Source organism: Heloderma suspectum, chromosome 1, assembly GCF_057233095.1.
Source record: "Heloderma suspectum isolate Gila_16-S chromosome 1, 16-S_ref, whole genome shotgun sequence".
Taxonomy (NCBI): domain Eukaryota; kingdom Metazoa; phylum Chordata; class Lepidosauria; order Squamata; family Helodermatidae; genus Heloderma; species Heloderma suspectum.
In genome coordinates, this window is record NC_139458.1 from 433,275,459 (window position 1) to 433,297,483 (window position 22,025).

General features: G+C 47.5%; 1 protein-coding gene across 1 annotated transcript in view; it reads right to left on the reverse strand.

Annotated features, from left to right (window-relative positions):
- The window catches only part of LOC146360327 (uncharacterized), a 58,372-nt gene that overhangs the window by 11,843 nt on the left and 24,504 nt on the right, over positions 1–22,025 (reverse strand). Inside the window, exon 3 of the mRNA XM_084823784.1 lies at positions 2,810–2,968. Coding sequence (XP_084679910.1) covers positions 2,810–2,968 — 159 coding nt within the window. The remainder of the gene's footprint in view (positions 1–2,809; positions 2,969–22,025) is intronic.

Sequence of the window (22,025 nt, forward strand, 5' to 3'; positions counted from 1 at the left end):
TTTCTTTTAAGTGGTATTTCTAGCTTAAATTCTATCTGGCTTCCTGATGTTTCTGGACCAGGAGGCATCCATTCTTAGTTGTAAGAAAGGTCTCAAATCCTAGGTCAACTTTAAAAGAAAAATGGATGCTGGCAGACCTTGTCCTTCAGAAAACAAGGGAGATTGGGGTTTTGCAAGATGATTCTTATTTATTTCACCAGTTCATTGAAAAGCCAATTAATAGAAACAACCCATTTCAATGTGAGCAAAATAACGGAAATGATAGATAGATAGATAGATAGATAGATAGATAGATAGATAGATAGATAGATAGATGATAGATAGATGATGATGATGATAGATAAATAGATAGATAGATAGATAGATAAATGATAGATAGATGATGATGATGATAGATAGATAGATAGATAGATAGATGGGATGAAGGCATCTTCAGTTTTGTTTTCCCCCAGTTTCTCATTTTTCCAGTCTTAAATTCCATCATCCCATTTCTGCAAGAGCATAATTTTTTTAAAAATGTGAAATTTCACACAAAAATGTGTATGCATTTTTTGTATGCAATTTTGCCTAATATACACATCTTTTGCAAACGACTTTCCCTGATATAATGCATGTCAAACATTATTTTCACTAATATACACATTTTTGTATGTTTTTTGATTGGGAAACTCCATCACAAAAGTTGGAGAAGTACGAATGTTGAAAGCTTACTGAATTTCAGTTTGCATATAGGAACAAAAGTGTGTGTTTGCATGCATGTGTGTGTGTGTACACACACACAAATCTGAGCTATTGCCTTACCTGTGGTCACTTGGGAAAGGAAGAAGATTAGAGCAAGGAGAAGATAAAACTTCATGGCTGAAGTTTCTTTTGACCACTCTGGCTTGCTATGGAAGGAGCCCTAAAGCAGAGAAAGGACGATGCAAGATCAATCCAGGAAATTCCCTCTATTTAAGGAGTTATGGAGACAATGGAATGTTGAAATATAGGTCTGTGCTTTGGAGGGGCAAATATGCAAATTGTAGATGGTTGTTTCTGGTTGCCACCAGTTTCATAAAGCTGAACCCTCAGCTCTTTTCCCTGGATTTAACTTACCCAGTAAATGTAGCTGAATATGGCTCCAAGGGTCTAAGAATCTCACCCATCTTGTTGCAGGAGATGCCTACCTGTGCTCTTTTACGGTTGTTCTCTTCTCTGCATGTAAATTAGGGATAGAATCATAGCATGTAAATTAGCATGTAAATTAGGCAGACAATCATAGGATCATAGAGTTCAAAGGGGCCTTATAAAGCCTTCTAGTCCAACTCCTTGCTTGATACAGAAAATCCAGAGCTACAACATCCCAAACAGGTAGCTGTGCAGGCTTCCAGTGAGGAACACAGGAAGCTGTGTTATGACTGAATCAGACGGTTGATCCATCTAGCCCAGTATTGTCAACACTGACTGGCAGCTGCTCTCCAGGGTTTCAGGCAGGATTTTGTCCAGCCCTACTTGGAGATGCTGGGGATTGAATCTGCAAAACAGGTGCTCTACCACTGAGTTGCAGCCCCTCCCTGTAGGAGAGCCTGCCACTCCTCCAGGCAATTGGTTCCATTGTTGAATGGTTCTTAGCATTAAGAAGTCTCTCCTGATAGTCAACCATCCTGTGACTTAAGGCCATTAGATTAGTCCTTCTTGAGCAGCAGATAACAAGTCTTTGGCCTCTTCTATGTGACAGCCCTGCAGGTCTTTGGAGAGTGCTATCGTGACCCCCCTCCCCACGCACACGCACACACACACACACACACACACACACCTTAGTCTTCCATTCTCCATGCTGAGCATCACAATGTCTGGCATGGGGAAATCCGGCCCTGTCAGAAGTCAAGTTATGCAAATTGCAGCTGAAATTTGCATAGCTTGGGCGAATTACATCCGTAATTAGCATAATTTGCACAAATTGCAGCTCTAAAGGGCTTCGCTAGGTGCAAATTGCAGAGGCTCTCAATTTCTCGGCAGCCCTCCAAAAGCTGTCCTTAGTTTTCCTCCACCTTGAAAAGAATGAAGGAAGATTGATTGATTGATTGATTGCATTTATACCCCGCCTTTTTTCCTCTTGCAAGGAACCCAAGGCGGCTTACATTATCCTCCTCCTCTCCATTTTATCCTCACAACAACAACCCTGTGAGGTGGGTTGGGCTGAGAGTCTGTGACTGGCCCAAAGTCACCCAGTGAGCTTCCATGGCCGAGTGGGGACTAGAACCCAGATCTCCCGGCTCGCAGTCCAACACTCTCGCCACTACACCACACTCGCTCTTCCTGCTTCAAGATGGCAACTTGAAGCAGGAAGAGCCATAGCTCAGTGGTAGAGCAGATACTTTGCCTGCCAATGGCTCCGAGTTCAGTCCCTGGCATCTCCAGGTCAGGCTGGAAAACCTCCTCTCTGAAACCCTGGAGAGCTGCTGCTAGTCAGTCTTGACAATACTGAGCAAGATGGACCAATGGGCTCACTCAATATAAGACAGCTTCCTGTGACCACAGTGGAATTCCTGGATGCAATACCTTGGCTTGGTAAATGGAAGTTCAGTTGCCTCTAATGTCTGAGTGGCTGTCCTGTTCTGCTTGGCTTGCATATCTTTTGGGGCTGTGCATGGACACCTCAATCTGCCGCAGAAACTACTTTGGGGCTTCTGGAGTGGGCCCAATTTGCTTTGGGCTGACTTGGGTGGGCCCTGATCCACTCCAGCCTCCGGAGCTGAAGCAGGATTCAGACATCCGAATCCCGCTTCGCCTCCCCAGGACACTGCCGAGGTGCCTCCCAGCTCCTTACCTGGACCCTCCGGACGTGTTCTGGGGGGCGCTCCACCACACCTCCACTGTGCCACCACCAGATGTGACTGCTGCAGCCGCCACTGCTGCTACTGGGCGAACCACTGCTGCCACCAGCTCCTGGGCCCTCCGGACACGTGCCGGCAGCCGTCTTGTTGTTCTGGGAGGGGGAGCCATTTTTTAAATGGCATCTCCCCATCTTTCTGGAACTAGATCCTGCAGGCCTACTGCAGAAGCCCTGAAGTGGCCTCCGAGGTGGATCGGGGGGTCCATGCACAGCTCAAGGAGCTATCCAAGGAGCTCCTTTAGAGTTCTGACTGGTTCTGTCTGAAACCCAGAGCAGATTCACTGCCCCACTGACATCAGAGCCACCAGCCTCCACTGGTCCACCACCTTCTGTAGTCAAACAGCTCACACCATCAGCCAGTTTAGTCAAACTCTCCTTTCTTGTACTTTGAGCCATTGGTTCAAATCCCCTCTGGTGCAAGAGAAAATAAATCAGCTATGTCAGGCGTGGGGAACCTGATATGGCCCATGGGTTTTCCCCATCTGGCCCACCAGCTTTTTTTCCCCTGGCTTCACTCCTCTCCCAGGCCCTGCCCCCTCTCACTAGGCAAATGTCTTATCCAGCAGCAAGTTGGAGAAAAGCCCTTCTCCTTCCTCAGTGCTGAGAAAGGGAGCTTTTCTCAGCACTGGGCAGGGGAAATGCTCTTTCCCCGGCTGAACAGTCTTGTCTCTGATCAGATTGATGTTTTCCCTGCTCAGGGCTGAGGGATGTGTGTGTCTGTCTGAATCTGACTCTGTCTGAATCTTGAGTCTGTGTGTGAATGTGTCCGTGTGTATGAAAATATTGGGGAGTACATGCCGGTGGTGCCCCCACACACACACTTCAGGCAGAGGCCCTGCCTAGGGATGTCAGAGAAATCTGCAACAGGACCAAATGAGTTCGGATGTTCGTGAATCCGACCAGCGGATAATGCAGAAGATGCTCGACAGATTTGGGTGAAAACTAGAGCTGTGCACACATGGCCTCTCACAATTCTCCAGCCTATTTGTGGGCAGAGAAATTGGGGGACAATTTCACTGATTTTCTCCTAGGGGAGGAGAAAGTCTCCAGCAGTTTCTCACAGATAGAGCTCACTGTTGGCAGGGGTTGCAGCACAGCTTCTTTCTTTTTTCCTAAGGGTTGTTGGTTTATTGCACTGCTTCTGCAGGTGATAACAGCATCAACTGTTTTGAGGCTTCCACTCTTCCGAGGCAGAATTTTGAATTTCTTTTGGTGGTATTTTTGAGCTTGCCTAATCACTGTAAGGTGGCTGAGGGTGCTGTGCATGTTTTCTCTCTCCATGACACATTTTTCCATTGCTCTGCAGCCTCCCAGGCCACCTGCACTTCCTGAACTGAACCCCCACCCCCCAGGGGAGGAATTGCCTCACTTTAAGATCAGAAAGAGAGGCCCTTCTCATTTGCCCACCCATGACAGCAGTCAGGTGGGTGAACACATGTGAGAGGGCCTTCTCTGCAGTGGCCCCATGCCTTTGGAACAAGCTGCCATCGGAGGTCCGCCATGCTCCATCATAGCAGACTTTTAAGAAGGCCTTGAAAACATTTTACTTTACCTTGGCCTTCTGTTGATATAACTGCTTCTGTTGCTGCTGTTAACATCATTGTTGGGTTTATTGTTGGTTTTAATTGTTGCTTTAATTGTTGGCTTTTATTGTTTTTATGTTTTTAGCATTTTTAATATTTTAACTGTTTTTTATGTATTTTATTGTTGTAAGCTGCCTTGGGAGGGCTTCCACCCTGAAAGGCGGCCAAGAAATATCATAAATGAATGAATGAATGAATGAATGAATGAATGAATGAATGTCTTCCTCATGATGGCTTTAACTGAAGTGCAGGAAGCCAAGGAGGCTACAGGCTGCCACAGAGATTACCGTACAATGACAGACAGAATGCTCATGCACAGTCCTCAGCCACCTCACAAGTAAGGTAAGCACAAGAACCCCGAACCCAACCCATGAGAATTGCTCCAAAATTTCTCTTCCTTTGAATTTCTTTCCAAGAGCATATTCTTTCTATCAAATTGAATGAGAATGGTCAAAAATAATGTAGGAGAAATTATCTGCGCAGCACTAGTGAAAACTACTCAGTTTCCCACACCCCCACCCAAACCGCTAAGCCTAAGATTGGAATTTTGTTGGCTGCTGTTCTTATCTCTTCAAAGTTTAAACATATAAAAATGCCATTTCTCATTCATAAAATACCATACACATTTACGATGTTTCTGTGTCCACATACGTATAAACTACACTTCTTTAGACGTCAGGACAAACATAACACGAAGACACATTTCTATCTTATCTCACCTGGAAAAACCAGATCCACAAGGACAGATAACGTTTTGCTACTAAAGTACTGGGACATAATGCAATATAGGCCTTCAAATGCAAAGCAATAATTGAGATATGTTTAGTTGAGGAAAAAGTGCTGTGGGATGCACTGCAATCTGAGAGAAGCTTTCATCATAGAATCATAGAATAGTAGGGTTGGAAGGGGCCTACAAGGCCATGGAGTCCAACCCCCTGCTCAGTGCAGGAATCCAAGTTAGAGCATCCCTGACTGATGGCTGTCCAGCCTCATCCTGAATGCCTCCAGTGTGGGAGAGCCCACCACCTCCCTAAGGGAATGGGTTTCATTGTCGTATTGCTCTAACAGTCAGGAGGTTTTTCCTGATGTTCAGCCGGAATCTGGCTTCCTATAACTTGAGCCCATTATTCCGTGTCCTGCACTCTGGGATGATCAAGAAGAGATCCTGGCCTTCCTCTCTGTGACAACCTTTCAAGGACTTGAAGAGTGCTATCATATCTCCCCTCAGTCTTCTCTTCTCAAGGCTAAACATGCCCAGTTCTTTCAGTCTCTCTTCATAGGGCTTTGTTTCCAGTCCCCTGATCATCTTTGTTGCCCTCCTCTAAACCCTCTCCAGTTTGTCTGCATCCTTCTTAAAGTATGGTGCCCAGAACTGGACACAGTACTCCAGATGAGGCCTAACCAGTACTGAGTAGAGGGGAACTAGTACTTCCCGGGATTTGGAAGCTATGCTTCTACTAATGCAGACCAAAATAGCATTTGCCTTTTTTGCAGCCACGTCACATTGTTGGCTCATATTCAGCTTGTGATCGACAACAATTCCAAGATCCTTCTTGCTTGTAGTGTTGTTGAGCCAGGTATCCCCCATCTTGTAACTGTGCCTTTGGTTTCTTTTTCCTAGGTGCAGAACTTGGCACTTATCCCTATGAAATGTCATTCTGTTGTTTTCTGCCCAGCACTCCAGTCTATCCAGATCACTTTGAATTTTGCTTCTGTCTTCCAACGTATTAGCTATCCCGCACAATTTGGTGTCATCTGCAAATCTGATTAGCATTCCCTGCACCTCCTCCTCCAAGTCATTAATAAAAATGTTGAAGAGCACTGGGCCCAGGACTGAGCCCTGCGGTACCCCACTCGTTACCTCTCCCCAGTTGGAGAATGTCCCATTGATAAGCACCCTTTGAGTCCGATTCTGTAGCCAACTGTGGATCCACCAGATCGTTGTTTCATCTAGCCCACTTTGAGTTAGTTTGCTCATCAGGATATCATGGGGCACTTTGTCGAAAGCTTTGCTGAAGTCGAGGTATATGACATCGACAGCATTCCCACGGTCCACAAGGTGACCTGATCAAAACCTGAGATCAGATTCGTCTGGCAGGACTTGTTTTTGACAAATCCATGTTGGCTTCGAGTAATCACGGCATTGTTTTCAAGGTGCTTCCAGATGGATTGCTTTATGATCTGCTCCAGAATTTTCCCAGGGATTGATGTCAGACTGACTGGTCTGTAGTTCCCAGATTCCTCCTTTTTACCCTTTTTAAAGATAGGGACAACATCAGCCCTCCTCCAGTCATCTGGCACTTCCCCCATCCTCCATGATTTCTCAAAGAGAATAGACAGTGGTTCTGAGAGCTCTTCTGCCAGTTCCTTCATTACTCTAGGATGCAGTTCATCTGGCCCTGGATATTTGAACTCATTCAAAGTAATGAGGTGTTCCTTGACCATATGCCTATCGATCTCAAGCTGCAATCCTGCCCCTTCAGCCCGTACTCCACCTTTGCCAGGGAGGGTCATAGACCCTCTTTTGGGAGAAGACTGAGCCAAAGTAGGAATTGAGCACTTCCGCCTTTTCTTTGTCATCTGTTATCGTTTTGTCATCCTTATTTAATAGCTGAACAACCATTTCTTTCTCTGCCTATTACTATGCATGTAGCTGAAGAAAGCCTTTTTGTTGTTTTTAGCATCCCTCGCTAACCTCAGCTCATTCTCAGCTTTAGCCTTCCTGACGCCATCCCTGCAATTCTGTGCTACCTGCCTGTACTCTTCCTTTGTAACTTGGCCTTCTTTCCACTTCCTATATGTGTGCTTTTTTTGTTTGTTTTCAGGTCATCCCTAAGCTTTTTGTGAAGCCACATTGGCTTCTTCTGTTGTCTTCCACCTTTTCTTCTTGTTGGAATTGTTTGTAATTGTGCCTTTCAGAATTTCCTTTTTTAAAAACGCCCACCCATCTTGGACTCCTTTTCTCGTTAGTGTCGCTTGCCATGGGGCCTTACTGATCATTGTTCTGAGTTTATTAAAATCGGCTTTCCTAAAATCCAGGGTACGCGTTTGACTACACACTCAGCTTTTGCTTCCCTTAGAACCAAGAACTCAAGTACAATATGGTCACTTTCCCCCAGAGTTCCTGTAACTGCTACTTTATCCACTAAGTCATCTCTGTTGGTTAGGATCAAGTCAAGGATAGGCGATCCTCTAGTTCCTTCCTCTACTTTCTGTAGGAGGGAGTTATCCTCCACACAAGTCAGGAATGTCCTGGAGGGGCCATGTTTTGCAGAATTTGTCTCCCAACAAATATTGGGGAAATTGAAGTCCCCCATTACTACTACATCATGCTTCCTTAAAACATTGGCTATTTGCTTTTCAAAAGTTTCATCCTCATCTTCTCCTTGATTGGGTGGCCAGTAGTAGACTCCAACCACCAGGTTCCTTTTATTCTTTGCTCCATTTATTTTGATCCAGATGCTCTCGATGGGGCTACCAAGCTCATCCTCCTGTATTTCTGTGCAGAGATATGTATTTTCCACATACAGTGCAACCCCACCCCCCTTTCTGTTCCTCCTGTTCTTTTTGAACAAGTTATATCCTTCAATTGCTGTATTTCAGTCATGAGAGTCATCCCACCAAGTCTCAGTTATACCTATCAAGTCATAATTTCCCTCCTGTATTAAGAGTTCAAGTTCGTTCTGTTTGTTTCCCATACTCTGGGCATTAGAGCCAGAGCCAGGGCCAGGGCCTGCAGGAGAAGCTACCATCACCATCAGGGAAGAGGCGTGCCTGCTGCTGCTGGGCCTGCTGCTGCTGCCGCTGCCACCACTACCACCAGGCCTTCCCTGGAGACTTCTGCCTGGCAGACCTCCAGTCCCTGCAGGACCAGGCCCCCAGGTACCGAGCCAGCTGTGCTGCTCCACCTGCCCCTCCCTGGGGGAGCTACATAAGCTGGCTGGCTGAGGTGGCCTGGGAGAGCCAGGGCCTGTAGGAGAAGCTACCACCACCACCACCACCACCACCACCACCACCACCACCACCGGGGAAGAGGTGTGCCTGCTGCTGCTGGGCCTGCTGCTGCTGCCACCGCCGCCACCACCAGGCCTTCCCTGTGGGCTCCTGCCTGGCATTATTTTTAAGGGGATTTTTAATTGTTTTTTGTTGTTGTTTTGTTTTTCTGGGGGATTTTGTTGTGTTTTTAGGGGTGGGTAGCCTGCTTGATAGGCGGGAGCGCTGGGGCATGTGTCCGCCTGATGGAGGCAGTGAGGGGAGTGTTGGGGGCCAGAACATACCGAGGCTGGGCGGCAGGCGCTGGCGGAGCGCTAGGGGCAGGCCATGCCAGGTAAAGGGAACCAGGGAGAGATGTGTAATATCTGTCCCCTGCTCCGGGCCTGTCCAGAGCCAAAGGATGGTTGGGGGAGGCGTGACCCCATCTTCTGGCCTTCGTTTGCTGCTCTGCAATGCCAGGTCTGTTACCCAGAAAACCTCCCTCATCCATGACATGATCCTGGATGAGGGTGCAGACCTGGCATGTATTACGGAGACCTGGCTGGCCGAGGCTGCTGCTCCAACCCTTGCAGCCATGTGTCCAGCCGGATTTTTGTATGCACAGCAGCCGAGGGCTGGGGATCAGGGAGGGGGAGTGGCTGTTATCTACTGAGAGTTGGTCTTCACCAGACCCCCTCTCCAGGACACCAAGGTTGCTGAGTGCATGTACTGGAGGCTGGGCCCAAAGGGCAGTCTGGGGATTCTGCTCATGTACCGTCCACCCCGCTGCATGACTGACTCCCTGGCCGAGGTGCTTGAGGTGGTCTCTGATGTGCATGTAAAGTCCCCTAACTTATTGGTGTTGGGGGACTTCAACGTACATTCGGAGGCCATCCTCACAGGAGCACCTCGGGACTTCATGGAGACCATGGCCTCCTGGGAGCTGCACCATATTCTAACTGGGCCCACCCATGTAGCCGGTCATGCACTAGACCTTGTGTTTGTTTCTGGAGAAGCGGGGAGTGATCTGGAAGTCGGGGGTACATCCACCACCCCCTTGTCATGGTCAGATCACTATCTGGTGATGTTAGACTTCTCGGTTCCACAACCCCTCTGCAGGGGTGGAGGACCCATTAAAATGGTCCACCCAAGGCGTCTTATGGATCCAAATGGATTCCTGAACACGCTTGGGGATTCTCTTGAGCCCGCCAACGGCCACTCGGTCAAGACCCTGGTGGGTGGCTGGAATGCCGCAACCACTGGGGCATTAGATCAGGTGGCTCCGAAACGCCCTCTCCCCCTGAACAGGGCTCGGACTGCACCATGGTTCAATCCGCGGTTACGAGCTCTGAAACAGGAGGTGAGACGGCTAGAGCGCCGGTGGCGGAAGTCTCGCTCCAAAGACGATCAGACACGGGCTAGAGCTGTATCTTCAGCCTATCACGTGGCGGTGAAGGCAGCAAAAAAGGAATATTATGCTGCCTCCATCGCGTCTGCAGAGTGCTGTCCCAGGAGGCTGTTCCAAGTGGTCCGGAGCCTGGTTGGTCCTGTGGCTCCGGAACCACTGGAGCATTCTAAGGCCTCCTGTGAGGCCTTGGCAAGGCACTTTGCAGATAAAATTGACCAGATTAGGTGTGTTACTCTGCATGCTGTAGATACAGTTAGTGAGCAAGAGGCGGCCTGTGGCAAACCGGTTTTGTGGGATCGGTTCCAGCTTCTTCCTCCTGATGAAGTGAACAAGGTGCTTTCATCGGTACGGCCAACCACCTGCTTACTTGATCCTTGCCCATCTTGGCTCATTATGGGCTGCAGAGAGAGACTGGGTGAGGGGATCAGGGCGGTGGTGAACGCCTCCCTTGAGGAGGGAGTGATGCCATCAGCCCTCAAGGAGGCAGTGATAAGACCGCTCTTAAAGAAGCCCTCCTTGGATCCTCAAGTTTTGAACAACTTTCGCCCAGTCTCAAATCTGCCATTTTTGGGCAAGGTGATTGAGCGGGTGGTGGCGGTGCAGTTGAAGGCACACTTGGAAGAAACTGATTATCTAGACCCATTTTAGTCGGGCTTCAGGCTTGGGCATGGGACAGAAACGGCCTTGGTCGCCTTGGTAGATGATATGAGGAGGGCTCTGGATAGGGGTGAATGCTCCTTCCTTGTTCTCCTCGACCTCTCAGCGGCTTTTGATACCGTTGACCACAGTATCCTCCTGGACCGCCTGGAGGGGTTGGGTATTGGAGACACCGTATTGCGGTGGTTCCGGTCCTTCCTCTCCGGCAGGTACCAGAGGGTAGCACTGGGAGAGGAGGTTTCGGACCTGTGGCCACTTACTTGTGGGGTGCCACAGGGTTCCATCCGGAAACTGCAGCTGGTACAGAACGCGGCGGCTCGCCTGATTAAAGGCCGGCGAGATCACACCACTCCAGTGCTGAAGGAGTTGCACTGATTATCAGTTGTTTTCCGGACCAAATTCAAGGTGTTGGTTTTGACCTTTAAAACCCTATATGGTTCCAGCCCAGCCTATCTTAAGGAGCACCTCCAGCAGCACCAGACAGGCCGCTTAACAAGATCAGCCTCGGATGGCCTTCTCTCTGTCCCATCAGCCAGGACAGCTAGACTGGTGGGGACAAGGGAGAGGGCCTTTTCTGTGGTGGCCCCCACTCTGTGGAACTCCCTCCCTAGGGAACTCCGTCATGCCCCCTCTTTAATGAGCTTCTGTCGTGCATTAAAAATGTGGTTGTTCAGGCAGGCATTTGGGGTGGGTTAGGGTATTTTACAAAATGTTTTTATTGTAGAATTTTATTGTTTTAAACTGTTTTATTGTATGTTGTACATCGCCCAGAGTGGCTGGGTGGCCAGCCATATGGGCAATTAATAAATTTAATAATAATAATAATAATAATAATAATAAGTATATAGACATCAAAGACCATGTGCTTCATAGTCTGGCTGTATTCCTAAATGTGTCTGAAGACTATTATTGGGTGCTATCAGAGCTGTTCTCTCCGTTGCAGTGCATGAGACTTTGTCCATTGTTCCCCCCAACTTTATGTCTCCCTTCCCCGTAGGATTCAGTTTAAAGCCCTCCTGATGAAGTTCTTCATGCTGTGGCCAAACACATTCTTCCCATCCTTTGTGAGGTGCAACCCATCCCTTGCCAACCGCCCATCTTCCAGGAAGTATAGGCCGTGGTCCCAGAGTCCAAATCTCTCTCATTGGCACCACCTTCATAGCCAGTCGTTCACCCAGAGTACTTTTTGTTCCCTTTCTGTCCCTCTTCTAACTACTGGAAGGATGGATGAGAAAACTATCTGGGCCCCAAAGTTCTTGAGTTTCCTTCCCAAAGCTTCAAAGTCTGATGTGATTTCTTCGTAGCTCTGTTTGGCGGTATCATTTGTTCCCACATGGATGAGAAGAAAGGGATACCTGTCAGTGGGCTTTATGAGTGCAGGCAACCTTTCAGTCACGTCTCTAATCCATCATCCCAGGCGACAACATACTTTGCGAGTCCACAGTTCTTCGCAACATACTTGGGTCTCAATCCCACACAGCAAGGAGTCTCCCACTACTACCACTCTTCTCTTCTTCTTGTTGTAGGCCTGGGTTTCATTGTGTCTGTTTGACTGACCTTCAGCCTCTTGCTCACTCTCATGTAGGTTCCCCTGTGATTCTTCATCTGCAGGCCGTTCTCCAGTCTCATCCGCAAATGCCTGGAATCGATTCCACAGCTCCACTGCTTCCACTGGTGCAGAGTGGCATCTAGTTCTTCTTCTCCTAACTGTCACCCCTTTCCAAGGAGTATCCTTTACTCCATTTTTCCTCACCTCAGCATTTCCCACTGCCTCATCTTGCTGTTGCTCTTCAAGCTTCTGGTCTTCCCTTTGCTGCTGTAGTTCCCCCATTCTGTCCAAGAACTCTTCGTGTTCTCTTATTCCCCGGAGGGTCGACAGTCGCCACTCCAGTCCACTTACTTTTTCCTCCAGCAGCGTGATCAACTTGCACTTGTTGCAGGTGTAGGCCATGTTCTCAGGCAAGAAAACAAACATTGCACACACCTTGCAGGTCACCACCACTGGAGAGTCTTGTCCTTCTATTGCCTCTTTTCCCTTTTTGTGTCTAGCTTTGTGATTGTTCTAGACTAGCCTGTGCCTGCTCCTCTACTCAGTAGAGGTTAAAAGCCGAGTCCCACTGGTGTGGAAGTGTGTGTTACAAGACAAATAAATGAAAAAAAGTTAGTTAAAAAATTTTAAAAAAATGTTAGGGGCCTCCCCCTTGACCTCCCCTAGCCAACTCCTGTTTGCTCCCCCTGTTCGCTCCCCCTGGTTGCTCGCTCTCTGGGAGCTTGCTTGCTTCTGTAGTCCCTGGACCACCTGGAGCAGCTTGCTCTGCTCTGCTCAGCTGGGAGGTGGGAAACAGACTGAAGCTTCCCGCCCACTCAGCTGCTGGGAGTACTCAGGCCACCACCCCCAATTCAGTTAGAGCTCTCAGATGCACCTGGTGAGCTCACAGCCACTCAGAAGGATAAAGGGCAGCACCCTGGGCTTCCTGCAGCCGACTTACCTCTTTGCCTCTGTCGCCTTTGTCTCCTTTGTCTCCTTTGTCTCTTCTATCACTGCAGCTCCCCTAGCCAACTCCTGTTTGCTCCCCCTGTTCGCTCGCTCTGGTCGCTCACTCTCTGGGAGCTTGCTTGCTTCTGTAGTCCCTGGACCAGCTGGAGCAACTTGCTTTGCTCTGCTCTGCTCAGCTGGGAGGCAGGGAATCAGCTTTGAAAGCTTTCAGCAGCCTTGGTCCAGCTCAGGCCTACTCAAAGCTGTGGTGTGAGTGTTTTCTCTGCGTTCTGGGTAAATGCTAGGCATGGAGGTGAATTTTGGTTGGTCCACCTTTTGACGTAAACCAGGCTAATTAACACTTCCTGGACTGATATGCAGATCTGAGCACAATTATCCTTTAGATTGTGCACATCTCCAAATTTCACAATGCAGTTCTTAGCTCAAAAACTGCAGACCCAAATGTATATATTAGGGGAAATTGTATACTAAATGTGCATGTTAGGGCACATTGTGAATGAAAACAAATGTGAATTTTTGTACATTGTTTAAAAAAGTATTTGCAGACTGATGCAGAAATTGGAACAGAATTATGACTGAATACATCCAAAACTAACACAGACCAGAAATTCTTCTGTCTTTAATGAACACACAATACCCTCTGTCTCTATTTCCCTCTTTCACGCACATGTTCCCACATTCACACAGTGCTCATAAACACACCATTCACACACATACACATTCACATAGTCGGACATTTCAACAGCTTTTTCATAGCCCAGTCCTCTCCCTTTTCAATCTATCTCCCATATGTGCCTGCCCGGACCTTAAGATCATCATCAGCGGCCCTTCTCCAGGAGCCCCTGCCAAAGGAAGTGAGGCGGGTGGCTACTAGGAGGAGGGCTTTTTCTGCTGTGGCACCCCGGCTCTGGAATGAGCTCCCTAGTGAGGTTCGCCTGGCACCTACATTGTATTCCTTTCGGCGCCAGGTGAAGACCTTTTTATTTTCCCAGGCTTTTTAGCATTTTAGCTTTCTAAATTTTTATCTTTGCTGTTTTAAATCTGTATTTTAAACTCCTGCACTGCTGCTAGGTTTTATTGTGGTTGTATTGTTATATTGTGGTTTTAATGTTCTATATATTTTAAATTGTTTTATTGTGTGGTGTTTGGTTTTAATTTTTGTGAACCGCCCAGAGAGCTTCGGCTATTGGGCGGTATAGAAATGAAATAAATAAATAAATAAATCTCATGTGTTGACAGATTCCCCCCACCCCCCACAAACCTTCCCAGCAGCTGGAATGTTTGCGAACATTCCACAACACCTCAGCAGCTGCAGAACAAGGTAGCATCTAGTTCTTCATCTAGTATCTTGAAAAGCTGCATAATTGTTCCATGGGGGGAAAGTACATATATTAACAGTGCAATCCTATACTAGACATGGCACTGGTGCCCAATTCAGCCCAGGAATCTGGTGGACCTGCTCCTGTCTGCACCCCCAAGCCCCGCTCGCCGAGCCCCTGCCCCTGCTCACCTCCTGCCCACGCTCAGCGAATGGCCTGCACCTACCCCGGCAGCCTTGTCAAGCTTCGCGGTCGCCATTTCCTGAGAAATAAAATGGCTATTGCAAAAGTGCACAAATTTGCGCACACGCAAACATGTGCATTTTTGCGAATGTGCATATTTGCGTATGCACAAAAATGCATATTTTACAGAGAATGCACATTTTGTACACACACTGTGTGCCTTCGCAAAAATGCGCATTTCACACACCAGAATATGCACATCCGCAAAAATGCGCATTCTTGCACATACAAAAACATGCATTTTTGCAATCGCCATTTTAATTTTTTTGGAAATGTTGACTGTGGAGCTCGATGAGGCCACTGGGGTGAGTGCGGGCTGCTCGCTGAGAGTGGGAGGGGCTCGAGCACGGTCCAGGACTGGTGAGTGAGGGCAGGAGCTGGGCAGGAGTCCGAAGAACCCAGACGGGGGTGAGTTCACAGATCCCTATCCTATACTCAGAAGTAAGTCCCACTGAGTTCAATGGGGCTTACTCCCAAAATTGCAACCTAAAAGCATTTTATTAATTGTCAATATGTGACAAGGGTTTTTATGTCTTTAACTTGGATTGCTGCATTGAGCAGGAGATTGGACTTGATAGCCTTCCAACCCTACTATTCTATGATTCTATGACCGTTTCAAGCTCCTCTCTGGGAATGTTCTGAGAAGTTCCCCTATTGCACCACTCTGATATATTTTTCCAAGGACATATAATTTGTGTTAAGTAAATGTGACACTGACAGGAAAAAAGGAGACCGTCTTCTCCCAGTGTAACCACTGCCTTTTGAACAACTAATATACAGACTCAGGCCTGGAATTCTAACTCAAGAAGGATGAAGAAGGTGCCACAACCCCAGCACAGGATCAGAAATGCACGCTGAGCTAGTGACAAAAGCACATGACCTCGTCCACAGGCAGACTACCCAAGAAGTCACAAAACATATAACATGCACGTATGTCGCATATTATCAAGAAATCAAGCATTTGTAAAAAGGGTAAATACGTCTTGCTTGTCTCAGAAAACAAGTTAGAAAAATGTACCCATTTTACAGATGGAGTACAATCGTGAAATTTTCTGTATGTTTCTATTGTTTTCTCTTCACCTAACACAAGGAAAAGGTTAAATACTGAAGCCCAATGATAATTAGGGATGCACAGACTGTGTGAAATCCTCTCCGTCTGTGTTTCGTGGATTGTCAGGCACCTTTTTGTTGTCCACTCACAGATGGATGTGAATTATTTTTTTCGGTATGTGGAAAAATCTGCAAAAAATGGCATTAAGATATTCTGTAACAACTTACAGAATGTACCTTAGTACGTAACATTTAGCTTCTTGTTCCCATTCCATTCGACTTTTCTTCAGCACAAACTTGCGTATTTTCCTATGAATGCATCCATTTCAGGAAAGTAAAAAAAAAATCCTAAAGTCCGCGGCCTGAGGGGGGCTTTGCAGTGGATTCCACAGATTGGACTCTTAGAAATCCAAGCTCATTTTAGTCTATCTCAAATTTCTCCAGCATCCCTAATGATAACACTATGTAAGAAGGCTGGGCTGCCCTGAATTCCACTCCCACACACAGTTATATATGGGATGGGCAGGGATGCAAACTTAATTCTCTACCCACCCCTCATGTTTGAAAGAGCCTCACCAAGACATCTCACCTGAGGGAATTGCACCTTTTTTCCTTCTTCCAAAATGCTCAGGACAGTATAGATCAGGGGTGTTGAACTTTTTTCAGCCTGAGGGCTGAATTCCATTTCAGAGAAGCACTCGGGGCCACATTGCAGCAATGGGAAGAGCCAAGGCAAAAAGGGTGGAGCTCAAACTACCAAAAACATGAGCCTATTTTAGCTTACAGCTCTTTCTGCCACTGACTGAGCCTTAGGAGAAGCATTTCAACTAGAGCTGTGCACAAATGGCCTCTCAAAATTCTCCAGCCTATTTGTGGGCAGAGAAATGGGGGGGGGATTTTGCTGAATTTCTCCTAGGGGAAGAGAAATTCTCCAAGAATTTCTCACAGATGGGGCTCACTGTCGGCAGGGATTGTAACACAGCTTCTTTTTTCCTCAGGGTTTTTGGTTCACAAGCTGCCCAGAAGCCCCGTGCTGCTTGCCGGCGTCGGGTAAGTGCTGGGGGTTCAGCAAATAGTGCATGGGGCAGGTGCAGGGTGGTCTGTCCATCCCTACCTCTTTCTTCATGATTCTGTAAACCTTTACCATGTCCCAGTCGTGGACACCTTTTTTCTGCAGCTGAAAGAACCACCCTGTCACTGCTTAAGCTGTTCTTCAAACATGAAATGGTTTGTGTGAACAACTCATTCTCATTTCTAATATCTGCACAGCTCGTGGCCAAAGGGGAAGCACCTTTTCCCTCTGCCTTGGCTCAAGGTCAATCCCACACAACCATGGGAAGACTGTCCCTCAGTATTTTCATGGTTTATGTGAACTAAGAAAAATTGCACACCCAGCATCGCCAACATTCAACAGCAGGTAGCAAGGAGGCAACAGTGGATGGGTATGATGACAAGGGCCTATATTGACAGGATTTCTAAAATCTGGTCAACTTGACCAGCTCCATCTCTTCCAAGTCCCTAAGCTTTCCCCTCAGTTTGAAGGAGCCACCTGAACACGTATGTTTAGGTTCAATTTCCTGTGTGAGAAGCCACACATAAGTTTTCTGCCTGCCACCTGGACAAAAGAAACCAAATTTCCATAAGTTTTGAAATGCTCTTTGCCTACTCTTCAGTTATTGGCTTGTTCTCAGTCCTTCCCTTTATTGGCAAAGGCAGGGGTAAGAAATGTTTTGGACTACAACTCCCATAATCCCTGGCCATTGCCCATGCTGGCTAGTGATGATGAGAGTTGTCAGGGCTAGTGTCAAGGCTGGGCATGGTTGGGGACTTGCCGAGGGCCCACATCCCAGGAAAAGGCCCTGACAAGGGCTCCCTGGAGTTGCTCCTTCACTACTGCAAACTGCTTGTTCACTTGCCTCTCACCCTGGCCCAAGCAACACGGGTGGTGAGAAGGAGGGGCAGTAGATGCCACTGCCTACTTGCTCACCAGCTCTCTTCCTGTCAAGCAAGCAAGCGGTGGCAATGATGAGAAAAAGGATGAGGAGTAACAGCAGCTTGTGACAATGGAGGTGAGAAGGTAGACTTACTGAAGTGTCCTCCTCAAGGCCCCCCAAAGCCTGGAGCCTGTGCTGTGGGTTGTAGGTCAAACATCTGGACTTCCTATGCAAGACGAGGCTGGACAGCCATCTGTCAGGGATGCTCTGACTTGGATTCCTGCATTGAGCAGGGGGTTGGACTCGATGGCCTTGTAGGCCCCTTCCAACCCTACTATTCTATGAGTCTATGATCCTCTGGGACAAGGAATCCTTCCTATCATACTGGCTAAGAAGATTAAGAGGGAGAGGGAGATGGAATACTGTCCATCGTGCATCCATATATGTAAATGCAGGTAAAATGAAATCATACCCTTCATCGTACGTTAACAACTGGATTTCAACTCCACAGTTTTAAACTTCATTTAATGAGGTGATCAGACTAGCCTTCTCACTCAATATGAATATTTAAGAGAATTGGTTTAAGATGATTTCAAGGTGGTACATTACCCGAGTTACTAGAAATAAGATGGTATTTCTATGTGTTTGGGGTCAATCAAAATTACCTTCCAGAGGGCCCTTACAACTCACTGTTTCTGATTACAAAGAGATTCAGGATTCCACACTTCCTCATGACTCTAACCCGTGAGCTGGTAACATTTTGTTCTACTAGGCCAAGTGTAGGAGCTGAGTGAGGCGGGTGTGTATAGCAGGAAGTCAGGCTGTGCTGGTCGTCCATCTCTGATGGAGAAGAGAGGTGATTTTGGCTCCATGCAGGAAAAACCCAGACAGCTGAGGAGTGGCAGGGATCTGTTGGACTGGTAAAGTCCAATAGCTCTTAAGCCCAGTGTGAAGAAACCTTTTATGACAGAAACGCCACAAGTCTTCAGTGTCCTCCTTCTAAGGAGACTCAAGTCTGGGTAAGTTTTGGAACCCCTGAAATGTTTCACCTCTCAGAAGTGGGGTGCACAAACTAAGGATGTGGCAGGAATCTGTTTGAGGGCTGGAAGTCAATGAGCTTCCCTTGGTTCGGCCCCCTGGACTTTGGTCCATTTTCTGCTATGGAGCTTGACTCAATCTGCATTGAGTTGGGCCAGTTTGCAGATTTTCTGTATTTTAAAAAAATTGCACAAATAGAGATATGCATATTTTGCTGCAATTTGCATAAATCTCTATTTCTGCAAGTTAAAAAAAATATGCAAAAAGTTCCCAGATTTGGGGAAAAACCCACGTCTCAGCCCGCACATGCGAGCCAAGTCAGGCATGCCGCAGAACTCTGTCAAGCCAAAAAAAGAAACGGATTTCCCAGTGGTGGATTTCCATAAGATAAACATAGTACCTAACCTAACTTGGCAGAAATGTCAAGAAAAAGAAGAGAAGTATTTTTCCATATGTGATGCAGCTGCTTTTTAGTAGAACAATCTGTAGAAAATTCATTTAAAAGTTATCAGATAAAATATTAGGTTTCCTGGTTTGTTTACATCTGCTATTATTTTTCTTGACTTGCACCAAAGAGTCAACTACTAAAAAAGATAGAGAGCTAGTATAACACTTGGTCATTGCAGCTGGAATCCTATATGCAACACACTGCAGGCAACCTATAATATAATCCTAATATACAAGAATGGTTATACAAGCAAATGTTATGGGACTTTGCTGTCATGGCTAAGTAAACAAATCACTTACAAATGGTAAATATGCAACAACAAAAAAACAGTTGGACAACTTTGTCTGATCTCCTTTTATTAATTTCTGGAACGATTTTGTTTGTTTGTTTGTTTATTTATTACATTTCTATACCGCCCAATAGCCAAAGCTCTCTGGGCAGTTTACAAAGATTAAAACATTTAAAAGTACAATATACAGATCTTAAAAGCCAATTCCATAAAAAACACATGATTAGAACAATATACATATGTCTAAAACAACTTCAGCAAGTAATTTCAGAGCAGACAACCATAACCATATGCCATTCCAGGATCAATTAAAAACTTATATGCTGCCAAATGCCTGGGGGAAGAGAAAGGTCTTAACCTGGCACCGAAAAGATAACAATGCTGGCGCCAGGCAGGTCTCGTCGGGGATATCATTTCATAATTTGGGGGCCACCACTGAGAAGGCCCTCCCCCTCATTGCCCTCTTCTGAGCTTCCCTCAGAGTAGGCAGCTGGAGGAGGGCCTTAGATGATGAGCATAGTATACAGGTAGGTTTGTGTTGGGAGAGGCGCTCCATCAGGTATTGTGGTCCCAAACCATGTAAGGCTTTAATAGGTTAAAACCAGCACCTTGAATTGGGCTCAGAAACATACAACGCTATTTGCGTTGCCCTTATTTTCGCCGTAGTCTACGTAAATGTTTACGTAGACTACAGGGACCAAATAAGGAACGCAAATGGCAGCTCCCTATGGGGGCCACCATTTGCGTACATGCTTTTTTTTTTTTTTCAAAGTCACCCGTGATAGGCTACGTGACGATTAACATAGCCTATCACGGCTGACTTTGCAAATCTAGCCATGATAGGCTACGTTAATCGTTACGTAGCCTATCACGGGGTTTTGGTGTTTTTTTTACTTTCCTTGTAAAGGCGGCAGCGGCGGCAGCCGGTCAAAAGACCGGCTGCTGCCCCCGCCCCTGACGAAGACCCGACGAACCGCCTCCGGGACCCGCCGCCGGGAGGGACATTCGTGAAAGGTAAGTCCCATCCCGGGGGGGGGGCGGAGAATTTCACCGCCGATTTCAGGGGGCCAAATGCATTGGCACTCGGCCCCCCGAAGTTTCGGGGAGAAATTCTCCCCCATCCCTAGGGCGGAGTCGGTCTTATATGTTCGGATCTTCTGGTCCCCATTATCAATCTGGCCACTGCATTTTGCATGAGCTGCAGCTTCTGAACCATCTTCAAAGGCAGCCTCACATAGAGTGCATTGCAGTAATCTAACTTGGAGATTACCAGAGCATAGACAACTGAAGCCAGGTTATCCCTGTCCAGATAGGGGCATAGCTGGGCCACCAACCGAAGTTGGTAGAAGGCACTCAATGCCACTGAGGCCACCTGAGCCTCAAGTGAGAAAGATGGCTCCAGGAGGACCCCCAGGCTACGGACCTGCTCCTTTAGGGGGAGTGCAACCCCATCCAGAACAGGTTGAACACCCTCCATCCAGTCAGCAGAACCACACACCAACAGCATCTCAGTCTTGTCTGGATTGAGCTTCAGTTTATTAGCCCTCATCCAGTCCATTGTCACAGCCAAGCACTGATTTAGCACATCCACAGCCTCACCTGAAGAAGATGAAAAAGGAGAAATGGAGCTGCATGTCATCAGCGTACTGATGACAACATACTCCAAAACTCTGGATGACCGCACTCATTGGTTTCATGTAGATGTTGAACAGCATGGGGGACAAAACTGACCCCTGTAGAACCCCATACTGGAGAATCCACGGGGCCGAGCAGTGTTCCCCAAGCACCACCTTCTGGAGCTGACCATCCAACACCACAGAACCAAGCGTGGAACAGCCACAAGGCCTCCGGTGGTGGACCTGCCTCTCTGTCCACAGAGAGGATGGTCTGCAGCATTCATGGCCCCTCAGCTGCCCTCCCCTTAGGATTGCTTTCTAAGGTGTGTCTCTTTGTGTGTATGTTCTGTGGTGATTGTGTTGGAAGGAGCCACTTTAGACACCCTGCCCTCCACCCCACTAGTCTCCCGGAATCCTTTATTAGCTTCCATTTCAGTCAATTATTTGTTTCAGGGAACACCAGTAGAGAAAAGTAAAGCACTGTACTTGAGGTCATTGTTCCAGTGAGGCACAACTGCCCATGGATGGCCTAGCCCTCAGGATGGACGGATTCCCCACCTTCCATTCCAGTGGGGAATCCATCCAGGATGTAGGCAATCTGTTCCTCCCCCCCCCTCCGGAATCCTCTGGAGCAGCTCCACTCCCTGAGGATTCTGTGGAGCCACACTCTGGCTCTGTACCACTCCACTTACCTCCACTCCAGGAGGATTCAGGCCAGAACGGCACTCTGGCTCCGGAGCGCTGGCCATATGGCAATGGCAGCTGTGTATTGCCAGCACTCCAGAGCCAGAGTGCCGTTCTGGCCTGAATCCTCCTGGAGCAGAGGTAAGTGGACCTGTTCTGCCGTGGATTCCAGAGGTCGGAATCCAAAGAATCCGGCCTCATTTGAGTCCATGGCAGATTTCTCTGACATCCCTACCTAGTCCTCACTGACAGGGCATCTCTAAGGGAAGGGGGTGGGACGCATCTCTGTGCAATGCACTGCACCTTCCAGAGGAGTTTGCCATTTATAGACCAGTTGACATCCTCCACACTCACTAGTGAAGTCAAGGGGCTGGAGCAACGCCCCTATGAGGGAAGGTTAGAATGTCTGGGA